We start from the raw sequence: 21,834 nt of genomic DNA, 5'->3' as shown, positions 1-21,834 counted from the left end.
AAAAAAAAACTCAAGAAACCATGAAGGCCCTAAATGAAATCCACCATCCACTTGAAAACGCTAAGATATCACGTTCAATCACACAAGAAACATCAAGATAGTAACTTTAACGTGATCAAAACTCGAAAACGCACGAAATCAATCAAGATCAAGAGACTTAATCGAATAAAAAAATAGGAAAATTGATGGATGATCATACCTTCGAAAAAGTGAAGAAAAACTCAGAAATTCGGTCGAAAGATGCTAGATTCGGAGGAGAACTACTCTCTAAAAGGATTTGTAGTGAGAAATTGATGAAAAATACCAAGATCTTGAAGATTTGAGAGGGAGAAAATGAAGGGTTTCTAGGGTTTAGAAGATGGAAGATGAAAACCCTTGGGTTCGGACGCAATATATAAAGAATCCTCGAGTGCGTTCGAACGCACCGGTCTGCGCGTTCGAACGCACCAGTCACCGCGTTCGAACTCAAAAATTTGCGTTCGAACGCCCCTTTTTTTTAAGTAAAAAATCTAAGAAAAAATTCAAAAAATCTTTTTGGAGATGCACCTCTAAAAATTCAAAATAGATTCAAGACATAGAATATGACAATCGAATGATATAAGTCATACATAGATCAATCAAATCATCAAAAGCATATTATAATCAATTCTAATGCATCATTCAAAATTAAATTAATCTTGATTGATCATAATAATATACATACGCAAGATGAGCATAGATAACATGAAATATTCTTCTTAAATAAACTTTCCTATTTAAACAATGATACACCACAGTAGTCAAACCGACTTAGTATTTAAATTTGCACTTTTCGACTTATTCTCCATAACCAAACAGGAATTTTTCTTGTATTATTATTTTTTTATATATAAACCATATAGGTGCAATGATAGCTTTCACACATGAGTAGGTAGCCTTTTTCTTGTAGTACATATCAACCAATGTGCAAGAAGATATTCACAAACATCAGAGAATTTTATTTAATTTGCAAGCAATGTACTGAGTCAAACTTGACTCTAATCAAGATGGCTTTCACACAAACTCATTTTAGCCTTTTTCATTGATCTTTTATGAACACATTTGAGATGAGTAAGTATGAGGTCAAACTGTGCAAATCAACGTCAATAGTGAGCTATTTAAAAAAAATTCATGATGTCATGCTCACTCAAGAATATACACACGTTATGAGTGCATTAATTTCAGTATAATTATCATAAAAGACGAGAGAGTGAACAAATCAGAAATGATACAATATACTACAAGATGATAAAATTGACTATAATAACTCATAATCAAGAGAAAAATCATATTTATATGTCAAGAGTAAATTATTGAATCTAGGAGTGCATCAAATTTTTTTTTATATGACAAAAATTCTCGACAAATCTGAAACTTAAAACCAAAGAAAATTTCAGAGTAAAGAAAACATAAAAAGAAATGAAAAGAAATAATAAAAATAAAACATGCAAACCAAAACACGCAAACCAAAACAAAAAAAAATCAATCCAAAGCACAAATTCTTAAAGAAGTACGAAGATACTCAAATCTCTGTAAATCCAAAGGTTTTGTAAATAGATCACCCAACTGTTTCTATGTCTCAACATGTTCTAGTGCTATTATTTTTTCTTCAACTAACTCGCGTATAAAATGATGTCGGATATCAATATCGAGAGTGTTGAACAGGATTTTTTGAAATATTAATAGCACTCATGTTGTCACAATAAAGCACCATGGTATCTTGCTCAATGCTGTAATCTTTGACCATTTGTTTCATCCATAGTAATTGAGAACAACAACTTCTCGCGGCAATGTACTTGGCCTCCGCAGTAGATAAAGATATCAAGTTTTATTTCTTACTGTGCCAAGCAACCAGGTTGTTTCCAATATAAAAACATCCACCTGAGGTACTTTTTCTATCATCACAGGAACCTACCCAATCAGAATCCATGTATCCAGATATGATAGCTCCCGAGTCATACGTAAACCCGATACCTGAGTCAATTGTGCCACCGACATATTTTATGATACGTTTCATAGCAAACAAATGTGTCTCCTTAGGTTCAGACTGAAACCTAGCACACACACCGACACTAAAAGCAATGTCTGGTCTACTAGCAGTTAAGTACAAAAGACTACCAATCATGCTCCTATACAGTGTCAACACTTTTTCCTGAAATATCCTTACCTAGTTTGGTAGTTGTACTCATAGGAGTTCTAGCATGTTTTGCATTTTCTAAACCGAATTTAGTCACAAGATCCTTAGCATACTTGGTTTGAGCAATAAATATCCCTCTTTCCAACTGAGTAATTTGAAGTCCCAAAAAAACTTCAACTCACACATCATGCTCATCTCAAAATGACTATGCATAAGATCTGCAAACTTCTTAGCTAATGATCGACTCGTTGCCCCGAAGACAATGTCATCCGCATATATTTGTGCCACAACTAAACTCTTATTTGACCGTCTAATGAACAATGTCTTGTCCATTCCCCCTCGAGTGAATCCCGCATCCACTAAAAAGGTGGTCAACTTCTCATACCAAGCTCTTGGAGCTTGTTTTAGCCCGTAGAGGGCCTTTTTCAGTTTAAACACATGAGAAGGAAATTTTTGATCTTCGAACCCTTTCAGTTGTTCTACATAAACATCTTCATTCAGAGTACCATTCAAGAAAGCACTTTTCACATCCATTTGAAACAATTTAAATTTTAAGTGACAAGCAATAGCAAGCAGTATACGAATAGATTCTAATCTAGCAATAGGAGCAAATGTCTCATCAAAATCTATACCCTCAACCTGAGTATATCCCTGTGCTACGAGTCTAGTTTTATTTCAAACTTTATTGCCATGTTTATCATTTTTATTCTTGTAAATCCATTTTGTTCTAATGACGTTCACATTCTTAGGTCTAGTAACTAAATACCAAACATCATTCCTAGAAAATTGCTCTAATTCCTCATGCATAGCATTAACCCAAGAATCGTCTAACAATGCTTCCTTAGGTTCAAAAAAATATGTATAACAAGTAAATGATAACTCACTTTGAATTTGTCGTCTTGTCTTAATTGGTTCATTTACGTCTCTGATCACTTGTGACAGTGGATGATCTGATTTCACTCTGGCAGATGGTTCTGGTACGTTGCAGTCATCTTTGTTCATTTCAACTTTGTCCTCGTCCTGATTCTCAATTTCCAGATCAAGCACCTTTCCTATTTCTTCGTCATACGTATCTGTAGAAACACAAATAGGAGTAACTTAAGTTAAATCAGTAGTGGATTCATCTACCATAACATTAGCAGATTCCATAACAGTAGAAGTGTCAAGATTAAATACTCTGTAGGCTTTGCTATTATTCGAATACCCTAAGAAGATGCCTTCGTTACTTCTAGTGTCAAATTTAGTCAAATATTCTGGATCACGCAAGATATAGCATTTACTACCAAAAACTTGAAAATATTTAACACTAGGTTTCTTACCTTTCCAAATTTCATAAACAGTCATTTTTGTACCTAGTCTTAGATAAACACGATTTATCACATGTACCGCTGTATTGACCGCCTTTGCCCAAAACCTTTGAGGAACCTTTTTAGCGTGAAGCATAACCCTAGCCATTTCCTGCACAACTCGGTTCTTTCTTTCCACAATCTCGTTCTGTTGTGGAGTTATAGGAGCTGAAAATTCATGTTGAATACCAAGAGAATCGCAAAAATAGAAAAATTTTCATTTTCAAATTCTCTACCATGATCAGATCGAATCCTAACTAGGGTAAGAGATTTTTCATTCTGCAATTTTAAGCATAGTGATTTAAAAACTTCAAAGGTTTCAGACTTCTCACGTAGAAAGGCAACCTAGGTATATCTGGAGTAATCATCGACCATTAAGAATATAGAGCGTTTACCTCCAAGACTTTCCGTTTTTGTTGGACCCATCAAGTCCATGTCAACTAATTGGAGCACACGGTCGGTGGTAGCTGCATTACCTTCTTGTGTGAAATCCTAGTTTGTTTTCCAATTTGACACGAACCGCACACTCTTTTTGACATTTCTTTCATCTTAGGTATTCCTCTTACCACTTCTTGTTTGGACAGAGTAAATAATTTCTTGTGATTCACATGTCCAAGACGTTGATGCCAAAGATCTACAATGTCAAAAGAGGCACTGTTACATTTTAGTTTATGTGACGTTCCAACAATATAGCAATTATTAGATGTTCTAGATCCATAACATATAACATTACCACCATGATCTAGAATAGTACAATTATTTTTGGAGAATTTTACCTCATAATCTTCATCACAAAATTGACTGATACTCAGAAGATTTGCTTTCAAGCCCTTAACATAAGGAACATTTTCAAGAATAGGAACCCCCGGAGAACTTACCTTTCCTTTACCTATTACCTTCGATGAATTACCATCTCCGAATGTCACAACTCCCCCTTCATGCTTTTCAAGATTAGAAAATAACGACTTGTCACCTGACATATGTCTTGAACAGCCATTATCTAAATACCACAAATCAGAATTTAAAGCTTTCAAAGCTGTATGCACAACATAACATTTCAAATCACTTTTCTTGACCCATATGGCCTTTGTTTTTATCCCATAAATAAAAGCAGTTCTAGGTCTTTGCAAAAATTTGCAATGAGGTCGAATATGACCTAGAATGCTACAATGATAGCATGTCGGAACAAACCATTTTCTACTCACCTTATGTTGAGGAGTGTGACTAAAGTTTACCTTTGGTGTCGTTGACAATTCACCAGTTTGTAGATTCACCTTCAGTTTAGAAGCATTCATCTAGGATTGCTTTGTAAATGCGATTGATGACTTCAGATATTCTTCATTTTGTATACCTGCAGAAACGAAGACAGTTTTATTGTTATTTGAATTACTAGTGTATCCAACACTATACTTGTCTTTTCCAGAGATCTGAGCCTTTAGGTTCTTGTCGAGTTTGTTCTTCCATTTTAGAAATGTCAATTTCTTATTCAGTCGCTCTAGTTCAATTTCATTAGCCTTCATTATACTTTTTGCATTTTCAAGTTGTTCAAAAAGGTCTTTGACATGTTCAAGTTCCAATTTGTACTTCTCCTCAAATTGAATTCTTTCAAGTTCGATTACCTTGAGTCGTTGATGTAGTATAAGATTGCTTTTCTTGGGTTTAAATGACTCCAGGTACAGGTCATTATATGCATTTTGAATTTTAGATTCATCTTCTTCAGCTGGTAACATATCCTGATCATCTGTACTATCAGTATCAACAACGGAATCAATATTGAGTAACGAAGAGGCAAAAGCAACAAAGTTTTCTTCGTCTTTTCCAGAATCATCACCAGATTCATCTGAGTCATCCTAAGTAACTTTCATAGTTTTACCCTTCTTCTTAAGGCGATTAGGGCATTCTTGTGCTATGTGTCCAAAATTAGAACATTCAAAACATCGAACTTTATTCTCAGAATTCTTATTTTTCTGTTTGACACCGTTGTTGCTCACACTTGTGTTCGAACTAGCAGTATTCTTCTTTTTCACAAATGCTTTGCTTTTCTCATGTTTTTCAGCATTCAACTTGTTTGGCTTCCGAAAGAATTTATTAAACATTTTGATAAACATGGCCAACATCTCAACATCTAAATCACCTTCTTCATTAGACTCCTCTATACTTTGTTCAACTGTGGATAGAGCCATCCCTTTCGACTTCCTTAGTTTTGAAAGGCTGGACTCAAATGTTTATAGATTTCCTACCAATTGTTCAACTTTCATAGAATCGATGTCCTTGCTTTCCTCAATAGCTGTAACTTTCGCCTGAAACCTCTCTGGAAGAGACCTAAGGATCTTACGGATAATTCTGTTTTCAGGAATTTTCTCTCTTAGGTTGAAACTGGAGTTGACTATATCACTCAGCTCTGCATAAAACTCATCAAATGTCTCATTCTCCTCCATACGTAGAGTTTCAAAACTAGTAGTCAACCTCTGAAGTTTCGAAAGTTTTACAGCCATAGTTCCTTCATGAGTAGTTTCTAAAATCGTCCAAGCTTATTTTGCTATCTCACAAGTAAAAATTCTTCTAAATTCTTCCGAAGAAACAGAACTAAAAATTATATTTATTGCCTTGCTATTCCATCCAACTTTTTCATAATCTGTCCTATCCCATGACTCTATCGGTGTTTTAGCAAGTTTATCATCCACCATGCACATTGGTGGACTCCAACCGTTCACAACGGCAAACCATACTCGTTCATCTATAGATTTCAAGTAGGCTCTCATCCTAGCATTTTAATATCCATAATTTAATCCATCTATGATAGGAGGTCTAATAGATGATGGTCCATCTCTATGAAAATTAATGCCTATCTGATCTCTCTCAAAGGGTGAGAGAACCTGCTCTGATACCAATTGAAAAACCCCTAGACACAAGTATGTATCTAAATACTAAGCAATGATATCACTCGTTCGCTTAAGTAAAAGTCCGAAGAAATATTAAGAACGAAAGCAGAGATGAACGCCAAGATTTTAACGTGGAAAAACCCAAACGGGAAAAAACCACGGATCCAAACTCGGATCAAAACCAATCACTAGTATAATAGAAGTTACAAGACTGACTCACAAAACAACCCGTCGATCCAAACGACTTTGTTCCTCTCAGTCTTGCTCGCTAGAACCCACGATTCACTATTTCTTCTCGTGATTGAAGTCCAACCTCAGTAACCCTCAAGATTGATCTTTCGTCTAGATAGCCCTTAAGACAAAAGATTAAGTTTTATAGATGAGTGGAATCTTGTTAGTTGAAAAACCGATGTAGCCATAAGAAGTCTCCTTCAATAATGCTTCTTCAACCTCCCTAGAGATAGGGCATCACAATCCTTATATATGATCTCCAAGATAGAGCCAAATCCAAGTCTTATTAGAACTCACGAGAATCCAATATTTTCAAACTTCGTTGGTGCGTTCGAACGAGGCCCGGGTGCATTCGAACGGCATGACTTGATCTCAGGTGCGTTCGAACGGGCCCGAGTGCGTTCGAATGCGCCAACTTGAATTCTTCAGGTTGCGTTCGAACGCATTTGTAAACGCAGCTCTCGGTCTGTGTGAACGTAGTACCTGCGTTCAAACGCGTTTGTGAATGCGGCTCTCTGTCTGTGTGAACGTAGTACCCACGTTCGAACGCGTTTGTGAACGCGGCTCTTTGTCTGTGTGAACGCAGTACCCGCGTTCGAACGCGTTTGTGAACGCAGTGTGAACTTGATGGCTTTTCTCCAATAATCTTGCAATTCTTCAAACCAGAGATATTCTAGACTTGTGTAAAGCCCATATACATGAAAAAATACACTTAAAATATTTTGTACACAATTACCAACAAATAAAAACCTAACATAGCACATCGCTACTTTGGTCTATTTTAGGTGTAGGAGCGTATTGGTCTAGTTGCATATCATTTGGAGCTATTGGAGGGGTCGAGAGTGCATCCTGTCGTCCATATTTTATTGCTGAGGGAGCGCATTGGGTATCATGAGGTCATTGGATTAGCTCTACCGGAGCTATTGGAGGAGACAAAGATCATAGAGGTAGTCCAAGTACTTTCTAGGCATCGACGATGTCATGGTACCAGTTTAGAGATGGAGATTCTAGTTGAGTGGCTTAGCAAGCCATCCGATGAGGCAACATAGGAGTTGAAGACGAACATCTTGGAGCGTTTCCCCGACTTTACACCTTGAGGGCAAGGTGGGGGAAGCGTGGTGGGCTGATAAACCTTGTTAGAGTCTTTTCTTATTGCATTAGTTATTTATTTTTATTAAAATAAAATTCTTGTAGGTCGCATTTGAAGGTGGAAGGGGTCATGTTCGAATGCCCTTGCCCTCAAGGTGTAAAGTCCTGTTCAAACCCTACATCAGGTTCGCAAAAATAGAGAATGAGAAATGCTTGTTCGAACGCGATCAAGCATGTTGAAACGCTTATATCGCGTTTGCATTGACAGAGGACGCTTTTTATGCGTTCGAACGTGATCGTGAGCGTTCGAACGTGATCAGCGCGATTCCACTAGGATTAGGGTTAATTATTGTTATTAGGGCTTGTTGGCTAGCCTCTATAAAGGTGTGGATGGCAGTCAAAATCATTATGCTATTGGATTATTGGTTTCTTGCCTCCCATCTTCTCTCTATTCTCTCTACCCTAATCTCTATCATCCCTCTTCACCAACCTACCACCTCTACTATTGGCAATGTCTCTCCTAACTTCTAATCTCTCTCGTCTGTTGAGTCCTCCCTCTTCTTTGGGATCTCGACCATTTCTTCCCCTTCCTCTTTATCCCTTAAGCAACATCACCCATCCACCCTCATCTCCATTATCATCCATAACCCTAACTTACAGTCCACCCGTCACCACCACCTTCATCCGCATTATATCATATTTTTGTCCCTATTGCAGTTTGAATCTGCAAAGGGTCGTAAATCCAAAAAACATAGATCAAGAAGTTATAGATTGATTACACTTAGTTTCATAATTTTCTTACTACAGGAGAATATTTCCCTTCGTTGCGCGAACTGCTTCATAAAATAAATCCAAATCATAAAGGAATCGTTCTATAGACTGTGTTTCGGAAGACATTTATATGGATTTCATAGAAGGTTTTCTCCTAGTACAATGTTATTCCATTATTTTTGTGGTGGTTGATAGATTGAGCAAGTATGCACACTTTTCTGCATTATTAAATCCATTTTTAGCCAAGACACTCACTGAAAATTTTGTTAGAGATGTTACTCGGTTATATGCCATGCCACGTACGATTGTCTTGGATCGTGATCGTTTATTTATGAGTGCCTTTTGGATGGAGGTTTTCAAATTGCAGGGGACTCTAGTGAACTTTAGTTCGGCCTACCATCCATAGACGGACGGCCAAACCGAGGTGGTCAATGGAAGCATTGAGCAGTACTTGAGGTGATTTATTGGAGAAATGCCGAGATGATGGTTGGAGTTCTTACCGTAGGCAGAATGGTCTTACAACACTGCCTACCACAGCAACATTGGCATGACTCCATTTGAGGCGATGCATAGGTGCACGGCTCCAACATTATGCGCTATGACCTAGTGACATCTGCAGATCAAACCGAGGTGGACTTAGCTTTGATGGATAGAGACGCCACATTGAGGAGGTTGCGTGCCCATCTTAAACTTACTCAAAACCACATGAAGCAAGTTTATGATCGTAGCCATCGGGAGCAGGAGTTCGATATCGGCAGTAAGGTGTTTGTGAGAGTACAACCATATCAACACATGACCTTGCGTTCGATTGTGAAACCAAAAATTAGCACATCGCTACTTTGGTCTGTTTCACATGTTGGAGCGTATTGGTCCGGTTGCATATTATTTAGAGCTGTCGGAGGGGTCAAGAGTGCATCCATCATATCTTCCATATTTTATTGCTGAAGGAGCGCATTGCGTATCATGAGGTCGTTGGATTAGCTTTACCGAAGCCATTGGAGGAGACAAAGATCGTAGGGCCAATTCGAGTACTTGCTAGGCACCGACGACATCATGGTACCAGATTAGAGATGGAGATTCTAGTTGAGTGGCTTGGCAAGCCATCCGATGAGGCAACATGGGAGTTGAAAACGAACATCTTGGAGTGTTTTCCCGACTTTACATCTTGAGGGTAAGGTGGGGGAAGCATGGTGGGCTGATAAACCTTGTTAGAGTCTTTTCTTATTGCATTAGTTATTTATTTTTATTAAAATAAAATTCTTGTAGGTCCTGTTCGAAGGCGGAAGGGGTCGTGTTCGAAGGCGGAAGGGGTCGTGTTCGAATGCCCTTACCCACAAGGTGTAAAGTCGTGTTCAAACCCTACATTAGGTTCACGAAAATAGAGAACGAGAAATGTGTGTTCGAATGCGGTCGGGTGCGTTGGGACACCTACATCGCGTTCGCATTGACAGAGAACGCCTTTTGTGCATTCGAACATGATCCAGCGCATTCGAACGTGATCCGGCGCGATTCCCCTAGGAATCTCCCTCGTCTATCGAATCCTCCCTCTTCTTTGGGATCTCGATCACTTCTTCCCCTTCCTCTTTATCCCTTAAGCAACATCACCCATCTCCATTATCATCCATAACCCTAACTTACACTCCACCAGTCACCACCACCTTCATCCGCATTATATCATATTTTTGTCCCCGTTGTAGTTCGAATATACAAAGGTTTGTAAATATAAAAAACGTAGATCAAGAAATTATAGATTGATTACACTTAGTTTCATAATTTTCTTACTACAGGAAAATATTTCTCTTCGTTGCGCGAACTGCTTCATACAATAAATCCAAATTATTAAGGAATCATTCTATAGCCTATCAGTAATGCAAGGTAAATAAACATAACTTAATTTAACTCAATATTCCTTCCATTCAATTCCATCCTAAACATAGAAGCCCAGCCCATTTATATATAGAGGTCGGGTACAATGAGTCCTACTCGGACTAGCCCTAAATGCTTTATACGAGTCGAACTAGGATTTGCCTTAGACTAACTCTAAAGGTTTATACGACTCAAACTAGGACTTGCCTTCCTTATCCTTCTTGAATTGATTCTTCGTGCTGCCACAAATAGAGTCTGAATCTGGAGAAACCTTGAATACGGAAGTTGTAGATTAGGATGTCTTTGATCTTCTCTAGGTAATTTCGTAATAGTTGGTCGTCTGTGGAATATCTTTTGAATAATTTCCCAAAACTATGCATAGTTGAATTAGTTAACTAATAAATTCTAAACTAATAAGACTCTAATTAAAGCAAATAAGCAGTTAAGATAACTACACTCAATTCATTGAGTCCAATTTTCCCTTAATATGATCTGAACTAACCTAGTTCGCATCAGCCCCTCCTTGCTAGCCTGACTTCTCCTCTCTTCCCTTCTCTTCTCTTCTCATTTTCTTCTCCTTCCTCTTCGTCTTCTTCTTCTCTTCTTCCTCTTCTATTTTTTTCTCCTTTCTGCAATTTTGCTAGGCTCGGTCTAGCACTATAGCAAGCCTGCTTGGCTGAGCACAATACTATTGTTGTGGTCTTATTTTTATTTTATTTATTTATTTAGGTATTTCTTTTCTTATTTTAATAATATATATTCATCAATATATTGCTAATAATTACAATTAGTATAATTAATTATATATTATGTTATAAAATATTACACATAAATATAGGTAATATTTAAATTATTTATTTATTTATTTATATTTTTATTATATTAATAGATAGATTCATAAATTATAATCATCAGATTTATAGATGTATATAATATTGATAACATATACCTTTTAAGCAATTGTTATAATTTATTATATATTATTTTGTAACAAATGAGATACTAGGATTATTTACTTATTTATTTATTATTTTTTATAATTAATTAAATATTATGTAGTGCCTAATTAATTAAGATAGAGTGAGAGCCACAACTTAGTTATAATTATATTTTTATCTATAATATATGTTTATTTATAATGATAATTATATATATCTATATTGCCCTTATTTTATAATTTCAAACTTAGACTATTTTATGTAAAAAGGAGCAACCATTTTATTCTTATTTCATAACTGTTATTTTATAATAATAGTATATTTATAACATTAAAAGATTATCGATAATGTAAATCCAACTAGTTAATAAAGATAAGTAATAACTCTAAAACCTAATAAACCATCATATGTTACACGGACGATTTCTAATTAGATAAACGACTAATTTCATGTTACATAAACATTTTCAGATCTCGAACCCCTTATTTTGAGACCTCATGGACTTTGTTAGTGATGAGTTAACACTTGATTGATGGATGTGAGTGATACGTTATTTTTATCTTCTGATCATAAGTGATGGTTGAAAATGTTTCAGGTCCGAACTGGTACTAGACATATTATTAGCGTATGGCAAAAGTATGGTGATAGGGTATAACTATTGTTGCTATACCCTTAGCATATAGCAGGGTATGGTTTTTATTGAGGTATCACTTAGCATATGATAGGGTATGATTATCTTCATATAAACCATTAGTGTTTGGTAAGGTATTGTCTAAAGCTTATGGCATTATAGGTATCCAGTTTGAGGCCGAGTACCATGGTCTAATATGATGGATGATATTCAGAGTTAAGATAGATAACTATGATAGTGAGCGATAAATGGATTGCATCTAACTTTGATATATATGATATCGAGTGGTTGACATATATCATGCATTATTACTGATGTGACTATTATCATTAGATCATGATTGTTATACATCATATGTCATTATATTGGGTGATATTATATTATAATTTCATCATGAGAAATATTATTGTTGAGGATATAATATGCCCATTCATGAAATAATACTGATATGATCTCCCTTTTTAGCTAAGGTTCGATATCTTCCAATTTTCAGATCTGGATTAGATCTGGCACGGAACTTTGTAAATAGATCCCGAACGGTGTCGCCGTCGGATCGACGTGAAATTTGGATAACCGGTTGAACTAGTGACTCATGCAACCAGGCATTTTTTGGATAATCGGCTGGGTCAACAACTGTTGCTAAGTTACCAAATTATCCTTAATATTTAATAGAATATTCTACATCCTAAAAATATATTTTAGTCCTATAAATTTGAAAATGTTTAGTTTATATTGTGATTTAATGTTTTAAAATTAGTTTTTTCTGCACATATACCCTTAAATAGGCTCTTATTTTTTTTGTATACCACTCCAAAGTTCATATTTACATTTATATCAACCAAAAAATATGGTTTTGAATGGGTAACTTTTAAAAGCATTAGTTTTTTTTTTATGAATACACCTTAGATAAACTACTATTAAAATTTTAACAATTTAAATGTAAAAGATAAAAATAACGTTATTCTAGTTTTCAAATATTTCTCTAATTTAATAGTATTTTTATCTTTTTCTATTAAAAGACTTAATCTGAAAAGTTTCCATAGTATTTTTAATATTTGTAGAATTATTTATAATTATCTATATATCATTTAAATGTTTTTATGAAATTAGTAATTCAATCGAGTGAACCACCGGTTGATGCAATAACCTAATGCCCGCCTCTGACCAGGTCCACTTTCGATGATTTTGATAACTATGGTCATAGGGATTGTCGGCCGATTTATGTGTCCATCTTATAACTGCTATAATTTCTTTAATAATTAATTTGATCTTGAATAGAATCGATAGTTATCTTACCAAGGTTTTGAGGGTTTTTTTTAACTTAAAATTCATGTATTTGTGATTGTCTTTCTATGCTTTACTTTTTCACATTATAATTACTGATTGTTTGCAGTAGATTTGATCTCTTACGACGGTTTATAAAATTTTCGTAATATATTATTACAATTTTTAAATATTTGCCCACTAGTTAGAAATACACAATATATGTTTAATTCTTTTGGCATTCACCTCTAATTTCTCATAAGACTAGTCCAAAACATATGCGGTACTACTCTCAAACATCAACATCATCGTGCCAGCTTGCAATTATTATTATATTAAAATTAAAAAAATGAGTATTATTATTCAATACATATCCATATAAATAAGTCATTCTTGTAAGTCATTCTTAATGCCAATCATTCTTAATTTGCTAAGTTTGCAAGTCAAACAATATGCCAGTCTTTAGGGACTAAATAATATTGAAATTTATCTAAAACTAAGATAGGATAAGGTGTGAGTTGCCTCCAATCCAGCCTACTAGCTTGCATATATTTCTGCTATTAAAATTTAAAAAAAAGAAATTTATAATGAAATACGCATCCGTGTACATATGAATAAGTTGTTGTAAGTCATTCTTAATTTGTGCGAGTCATTTTTAAATTGGTAAATTTACAAGTCATTCATTAAGCCGGTGATTGATATATTAGAAGTCATTGTTTATACATTTATATATGCTTCTAGATTCCTAGTTTGGTTCCTTTATAAATGATTGTAAGAATGCATCTCAGTGCGTTCATCAAGTGCAAAGTAAGCTAAGAAAGACAGAGAGAAAGATGGCAACTGAGGGTTCAAAATTGACAGCAATGGCAAGTTTTTTTTTGTTAGTGTTTTATAAATCAACTGCATGCATGCACTAGTGCTCATTTTTGTACTCATAATCTTTAATATATATAAATATATAATTTCCAGAGGGCTGTTGATGGTGATGTTTGTTTTGGGAGTGCTGCACGTAAAGATTTTATGTTGTACCCCAGAAATCTATCCATTGCATGGAGCGGGACGAAGCAGTACTGGACATGGACTTGGATCAAGTCTGATAGGTGCTTTATATATTTTCTAGCATATAAATTGGTAGTGCCTATATAATTAATTTCCATTAATTTCCCGTACTGTAATCAACTATATATATAAGAAGGTCTGGATACTCATTGAATTTACCTTAAATTTGTGATCCAGGGAAAATACTTTGGTAGAAGTGCCTCGACTTGTGAAGGTGTGGTGGCTGGAGGCAATCGGGAGCTTTGACATGAGCGAGCTCATAGAAGGTACTAAGTATAGCATCGTGTTCAAGGTGATGAAAAAGGATCCATCTGAAGGTTGGAAGATCCCTGTGAACCTCACCCTCAACTTACCAAATGAGATGCCATCCTCCACCACGGCTAGCCTTGATGAAATGCCAGTAGATATTTGGGCCGATCTTCACGTCGGTGACTTTGTTGCATTTGGAGCAGGGTTGATTAACTTCTCAATGCGCGAGACCACAAATACCAATCCTAAGAGTGGGCTCATTATCAAGGGGGTGCAAATCAAGCCAATATAGATGCATCACCGCTTGAACTACCCACGTCACCCTTGATGATATTAAAATAAAGTGGCGTGCTTTGTGTCTTACTTTAAATATGAGAGACCTTGGGTGTCTAGTACTTTGTGTTTACATATGAGACCTTGTGTGTCTAGTACTTTGTGTTGGTTGTGTGTTAATAAAATCCATCGATGTTTTCCATCATATATAAATTCATTTTCGTATAGATCTTAGGTTTTCTAAAAATTTTCTGCTCATAAAGTTTCATGGCCTCCTTGCCAATTGCATTGTTGATGATTAATTGTGTTGTATTTCTTACCTAACAAATCAGGAGGTCTAGCTGCAAATATAGCACTCGATGAAACATGCAGGCTATCATATTTATTATCTATTGATATGATCTCCTCTGGATTAGGTTTGATCTATCTCATTATTAAATTTGGGCAGGATCTTGCACGGAACTTTAGAAGAGGATTCCTGATAATATAATCGTTGGATCATCGTAAAATTTTGATAGGTTGTAGCTCTAGAAAAGAGCTTTCCAGCGAATCTAATTTTAGGTGAGTCGGATGGCGAGATCCGGAGATATCTTCAGATAAGTAGGCTAACGTCAGGGAGTTTGATCTACAAGATTCAGACCAAAACGTGATTTTGGATTAGTGGATGGAGGCACGAAATCCTAGGGAGAATATAGAGGTGGTAGGCTAGCGGTAATGCGTGGCACCAGCAAGGAAGGTGATGGGGAAGGATTATGGATGGTGGAAAGAGTTTGAGCTAAGGTAGAGGGAGATTTGAAGAAGGGGGAAGAGAGAGCCACCCCTAAGGGTCTAGGATGAGTGGCTGATCGAGGGAGGCTTGAGGAGGTAGAGCCATGGGATGAGGAACAAGAGAGCAAGAGAGGAAGAAGATTAAGAAAAAAAACTCAATTCCTTCATTATTCCCTTTTAGGTTGCCATCCACACCTTAAGAGGCTAGCCAAGTAAGTCAAAAATGATAATTATTAACCATAGAAATAGTGAATCTCCACCGACCGCGTTCGAACAGGATCGAATGCATTCGAACGCACAAATTGCATTATCTGTCGATGCGAATGTATGTAGACATTCGCACACGGGTGTTGGAATGGGGTCGAGCACGTTCGAATGCACAATTCTCGTTCTCTGTATTTGTGAACGCCTACAGGCATTTGCAATCACGTTTGAACGCACCCACCCGCGTTCGAACAAAACCTATAGAAAGCTTATTTTTCTCTGAATAAAACACTAACACAATAAGAAAAGACAACCGCAAGATGTATCAATGCTTGAGACGACATCAGTGAAGTTTGAATCATATCAATCCACCATGCTTCCGCCACCTTATCCTCAAGGTGTGAAATTGGGGAAGCGATCCATGATATTTGACTCGAGCTCCCAAGTAGACTCGTCAATGGACTTGCCTAGCCACTCGATCAAGACTTTTGTCTCGAATATGGATCCATAGCGCTGTCTCCTACGGCCTAAGACTCGGACTAGTTCCGTTGGGCTATCTTCCTCCATTGGTTCGGGTAAAGCCGAACCCACCACATGATTAGGCCCGATATGGGCCTTTAATGCCGACATGTGGAAGACCGGATGGACCCGAGTTCCTTCAGCTAGGTCCAACCGGTATACTACTAGACCGATTTGTTGTAGCACTTGATACGGCCCGTAATATTTGTGACCTAGCTTCTGGTTTAAAATTGGCCTCAACGTGGATTGCCGATACAGTTGGGCTTGAACGAACACCAATTGACCCACCTCAAACTCACGCTCGCGCCGGCCCTTGTCATGAGTCTGCTTAATGCGGTTTTGAGCAGATGCTAGTTGAATCTTGAGCCATCTCAAGGTTTCATCTCGGTCCGCAAGTTCCAAGTCGAGCTCGGTTTGATCCGACGCTGCGAGTCTATCGTAGGCACGCAAGACAGGAGGAGTGCGCCCATAAATCGCCTCAAAGAGGGTCATGCCGATGCTAGAGTGATGAGCCATATTGTAAGACCACTCGGCCCATGGGAGGAATTTGACGCAATCCCTTGTTGTGTCCGCCACAAAGCAACGCAAGTATTGCTCGAGTCCGTGGTTCACCACCTAGATTTGGGCATCCATCTTAGGGTGATAAACTGAACTAAGGTTGACTGAGTCCTTTGCTATTTGAAAAACTCGAACCAAAACTTGCTAAGGAAGATGTGATCCCGGTCTGATACGACGTCCTCGGCATCCCATGCAAGCATGCCACTTCTCAAACAAAATTTTCAGCAACCTTCTTTGCTAAAAACGGGTGCGTCAATGCTATGAAATTAGCTTATTTGCTTAGACTATCCACCACAACGAACACCACCGACTGGCCTCGAACCTCCGATAGCCCCTCGATGAAGTCTATTAAGATGTCCTCCCAAATATGCTCCGGTATAGTCACGATAGAGGTTCTATGGTACCAAACTGATAGGCTCTGATACCAAAGATAGGCTATAGAACGGTCCCTTCAAGATCAGGATGGATTGTAGGAAGTAGTTCGCGCAACTGAGGGAAACTATTCACTAAATATTCTCCCGTAGTTATAAAATTATAAAACTAAGTGAAATCAATCCGCAACTCCACGAGCTACGTTTTGTGTATTTATGCCTTTCGCAGATTCGAACTGCAACTCGGACAAAAACATGATATGTTACGGATGATGGTGGTGGTGACGGGTAGAGTGGATGTTAGGGTTATAGATGATAATGGAGATGAGGGTGGATAAGTGATGTTGTTTAAGGGTAAAGACGAAGGGGAAGAAGTGGTCGAGATCCCAAAGAAGGGGGAGGACCCGACAGATGAGGGAGATTAGAAGTTAGGATAGACCTTGTCAACGGTAGAGGTGGTAGGTTGGTAATGAGGGAGGAGGGAAATTAGGGTACAGAGAAGATAGAGAGGCAACAAACCAATATTCCAATAGCATTCTAATTTTGGCTGCTATCCACATCTTTATAAAAGCTAGCCAACAAGCCAAAATACAATAATTAACGCTAATCCTAGCGAATTCCCACCGATCGCGTTCGAATGCGCTCGATCCCATTCGAACGCACAAAAAATGTTCTTTGTCGATGCGAATGAGATGCAGGCGTTCGAACGCGCATTTCGCGTTCTCTATTTTTGCGAACCTCATGCAGGCGTTCATAAGGGCAACAAACGTGACCTAACAAGGTGTATCAGCCCACCACGCTTCTCCCACCTTGCTCTCAAGGTGTAAAGTTGGGGAAACGTTACAAGATATCTATCTCCAATTCCCTTGTTTCCTCATCGGATGGTTTGCCATGCCACACAACTATAATCTTCATCTCTAATCTGGTACCATGACGTCGTCGGCACCTAGCAAGTACTCGACCTAGCTCTACGATCTCTGTCTCCTCCAATGGCTCCGGTAGAGCTGATCCAATGACCTCATGATCTCCAATGCTCGCAGGATGCACTCTCGACCCCTCCAGCAGCTCCAAATGATATGCAACCAGACCAATACACTCTAACACCCATTTGACGCAATCCCTTGGTTGGTCTGCCACAAAGCAACGCAAGTATTGCTCGAGTCCGCGGTTCACCACCTTGACTTGGGCATCCGTCTCAGGGTGATAAACTGAACTAAGGTTGACTCGAGTCCCTTGCAATTTAAAAAACTCAAACCAAAACTCGCTGATGAAGATGCGATCCCGGTCTGATACGATCGTCCTCGGCCACCTATGCAAGCGCACCATTTCTCAAACAAAATTTTCAGCAACCTTCTTTGATGAAAACGTCAATGCTATGAAATGAGCTTATTTGCTTAGACTATCCACCACAACGAACACCACCGACTGGCCTCAAACCTATGATAGCCCCTCGATGAAGTCCATGGAGATGTCCTCCCAAATATGCTCCAGTATTGTCATGATAGGGGTTTTACGATACCAAACTAATAGGCTCTGATACCAAAGATAGGCTATCGAACAGTCCCTTCAAGATCTGAATGGATTGCAGGAAGTAGTCTACGCAACTGAAGGAAACTATTCACTAAATATTCTCCCGTGGTTATAAAATTATAAAACTAAGTGGAACCGATCCACAACTCCACAAGCTACGTTTTTTGTATTTATGCCTTTCTCAAATTCGAAATACAACTGCGACAAAAACATGACATATTACGGATGATGGTGGTGGTGACGGGTGGAGTGGATGTTAGGGTTATGGATGATAATGGAGATGAGGGTGGATAAGTGATGTTGTTTAAGGGATAAAGATAAAGGGGAAGAAGTGGTCGAGATCCCAAAGAAGGGGGAGGACTCGACAGACGAGGGAGATTAGAAGTTAGGAGAGACCTTGTCAACGGTAGAGGTGGTAGGTTGGCGATGAGGGAGGAGGGAGATTAGGGTAGAAAGAAGATAGAGAGGCAACAAACCAATATTCCAATAGTATTCTAATTTTGGCTGTCATCCACACCTTTATAGAGGCTAGCCAACAAGCTAAAATATAATAATTAACCCTAATTCTAGTGGACTCCAGCCGACCACGTTCGAATGCACTCGATCCCATTCGAGCGCACAAAAAACATTCTTTGTCGATGCGAATGAGATGTAGGCATTCGAACGCGCATTTCGTGTTCTCTATTTTTAGGAACCTCATGCAGGCGTTCACAAGAGCATTCGAATGCGACTGCTTCTGCATTCAAACACGACCTAACAAGGTGTATCAGCCCACCACACTTCCCCCACCTTGCTCTCAAGGTGTAAAGTCAGGGAAATGCTCCAAGATATCTATCTCCAACTCCCTTGTCGCCTCATCGGAAGGTTTGCCATGCCACACAACTAGAATCTCCACCTGTAATCTAGTACCATGACGTCGCCGACGCCTTGTAAGTACTCCACTTGTGGTACTCCCCATAGGCACTTGGACTTCTTAATTTTTAGCTGGTTTTACTTCAAAATATTTAGCACATCCTACAAATGCCGCCAATGCTCCAATTAAGTTCTACAATACACCAAAATATCGTCAAAGAATACCAAGACATACCTCCATAATAGAGGCTGAAAATATCATTCATGAGGCCTTGAAAAGTAGCTAGAGCATTGGTAAGATCAAAGGACATCACTCGGAAGTCGTAGTGCCCGTTCGGAGTATAAAATGCAGTTTTATGCACATCAGTCGAGTGAACTCTAATTTGATGATACCCGGCCCTCAAGTGAAGCTTGCTAAATATGGTCGCCCCTGCAAGTTTGTCGAGCAGCTCTTTTCTGACCAGAATGGTATACCGATTCTTGACGGTGATAGTGTTTAGTGCCCGATAGTTGACACAAAAATGCCATGTCCCATCCTTCCTTCGCACCAATAGCACGGGCGATGAATAAGAGCTATGACTTGGTTGTATGAGGCCTTGCTCCAACATCTCGGTTTCCATCTTGGAGATGACGTCCTTTTGCACATGTGGATATTGATACGGCCTCACGTTCGCTGGTGCAGCCCTAGGCACAATCTCTATGTGACGATCCGTCGTTCATAATTGTAGTAGTTGGACTCATTAGAGGCTCATCTCCTGCTGGTCCTAACTGAAGAAGATAGGCCAAATCACTCACACAAGGCAGCCCCACCATCGGCTGCATCGCTGGAATTGGCGGAGATCGAACGCCATCAAGCTGCACATCTTTATTTCCTTGCTTAAATTTCATCCACATACTCCGGAAATCAAATGTGATGGGTCCCAAGCTCTGTAATCACTGAGTGCCAAGGACAATGTCTACTCCTCACAATGCCAATAGATACAAGTCCATAATGATGTCGTGTCCTTGCACCCATATACCGACCAGGCAACACAAGCTCTCCGCCCGAAGCTTCGTGCCGTCTCCAATAGCAATGTTAAACCCCGTGGTCGGTTCCGCGTCCATGCCCCATCTCCTCACTAACCTCTCATCTAGAAAGTTGTGTGTACTCCTCGACTCGATGAGGATGTGCACACAATGCTTTCTGACGAGTCCATCCACACGTAATGTCATTGGCGCGGAAGTACCTGAATATGCATGTATCGATATTTCAGCTTGGAATCTTCCTCCGCACCCTCCTCCACGGCCTCCTCATGGACCTCATCTGAGCACTCTCCATCACCAACAATCTTATCATCCTCCTCGAGACCATTGATGACCATCACAGTCCTGATCGGTTTGGAACACCGATGACCGGGGGTGAAATGTTCATCGTAGTGAAAGCAAAGGCCCTTCACTCTCCGTTCGTCCACCTGGGCAGGGGTAAGAGTTCGAACGGGGGGTCTTTTGCTTCCTCTAACATTGAAAGAAGGTCTCAAAGGCAGTCGTGCTCTAGTAGTAGCAGCCGTTGTCTTTGAATCCGCTGAATTTCCAACCGATGTTCTAGGCGCAAATCGCTCATCTCGATTACCCCAACTTGTTTTCGCTGCCATCTCGAGAGCCTTGTGCTTTTGCTCCATCCTTACGGCCTTCTCAAAGGTCTCCTCAAGAGTCGTAGGACAATGAGCATGAACATCCGCCTGGATCTCTTCCCGCAGCCCTGAAATGAATGTGCTCATCAATATAGGTTCTGGCCAAGGTGGCTCGCAATGGCTACTAACTCTTTCAAATTCTGCTTGGTACTCCAATATAGTTATATTATGAACTATCTTGCTTAATGTGGCAGCAAAATCTTCATACGCCGCCGTCCCAAATCTGCGTGTAATCCTCCTACAAAAGTCAGTCCAACTAGTAAATCCTCCACTATGAATAGCCGATTGATACCAATACAATGTTATTTCTTGGAGGTGAAAGCTTGCCATCTGGACCTTTGCGTCCTCCATTGTCTCTTGGCAATCAAAGTATTGCTCCACTTGAAACACCCAATCTGTCGGATCACTGCCTTAGAATTTTAAAAAGTCTAAGCATGTGGTTCTCCCCCGTATAGAATTGTTAGGTTCGCAAAAGATCCTTGCTTTAGGTCTGAACCTTTGTGCTTGTTGATCTCCTTCTCTAAATCCTTGAGCACATCCATCACCATCTTCAAAGGGATTAACTTCATCCTCAAGGTGCCAATAATCCTCTTTATCGACGAAGCGCAC

The 21,834-nt window shown here is 38.8% G+C and overlaps 1 protein-coding gene across 1 annotated transcript; it reads left to right on the top strand.

Annotated features, from left to right (window-relative positions):
• The first annotated feature begins 13,938 nt into the window (after positions 1-13,938).
• LOC140796160 (protein PHLOEM PROTEIN 2-LIKE A1-like) lies at positions 13,939-14,958 on the top strand. Its single transcript, XM_073149054.1, has 3 exons — positions 13,939-14,038; positions 14,142-14,272; positions 14,409-14,958. Exons 1-3 carry the CDS (start codon positions 14,006-14,008, stop codon positions 14,770-14,772), a joined length of 528 nt encoding a protein of 175 aa, XP_073005155.1. The 5' UTR covers positions 13,939-14,005; the 3' UTR covers positions 14,773-14,958.
• Positions 14,959-21,834: the final 6,876 nt, after the last annotated feature.

This window comes from Typha latifolia, chromosome 10 (genome assembly GCF_019914945.1).
Source record: "Typha latifolia isolate L0001 chromosome 10, TyphaL0001v2, whole genome shotgun sequence".
NCBI lineage: Eukaryota > Viridiplantae > Streptophyta > Magnoliopsida > Poales > Typhaceae > Typha > Typha latifolia.
The sequence above is the reverse complement of the archived record's forward strand: the minus strand, read 5'-3'. Positions and strand labels throughout refer to the sequence as shown.

Coding starts and splice junctions, on each gene's coding strand:
- LOC140796160 (XM_073149054.1), top strand. CDS start 14,006: ATGGCAACTGAGGGTTCAAAATTGACAGCAATG. Junction 14,039..14,141: donor GTTCAAAATTGACAGCAATG/GCAAGTTTTTTT, acceptor TATAATTTCCAG/AGGGCTGTTGATGGTGATGT. Junction 14,273..14,408: donor ACTTGGATCAAGTCTGATAG/GTGCTTTATATA, acceptor TTTGTGATCCAG/GGAAAATACTTTGGTAGAAG.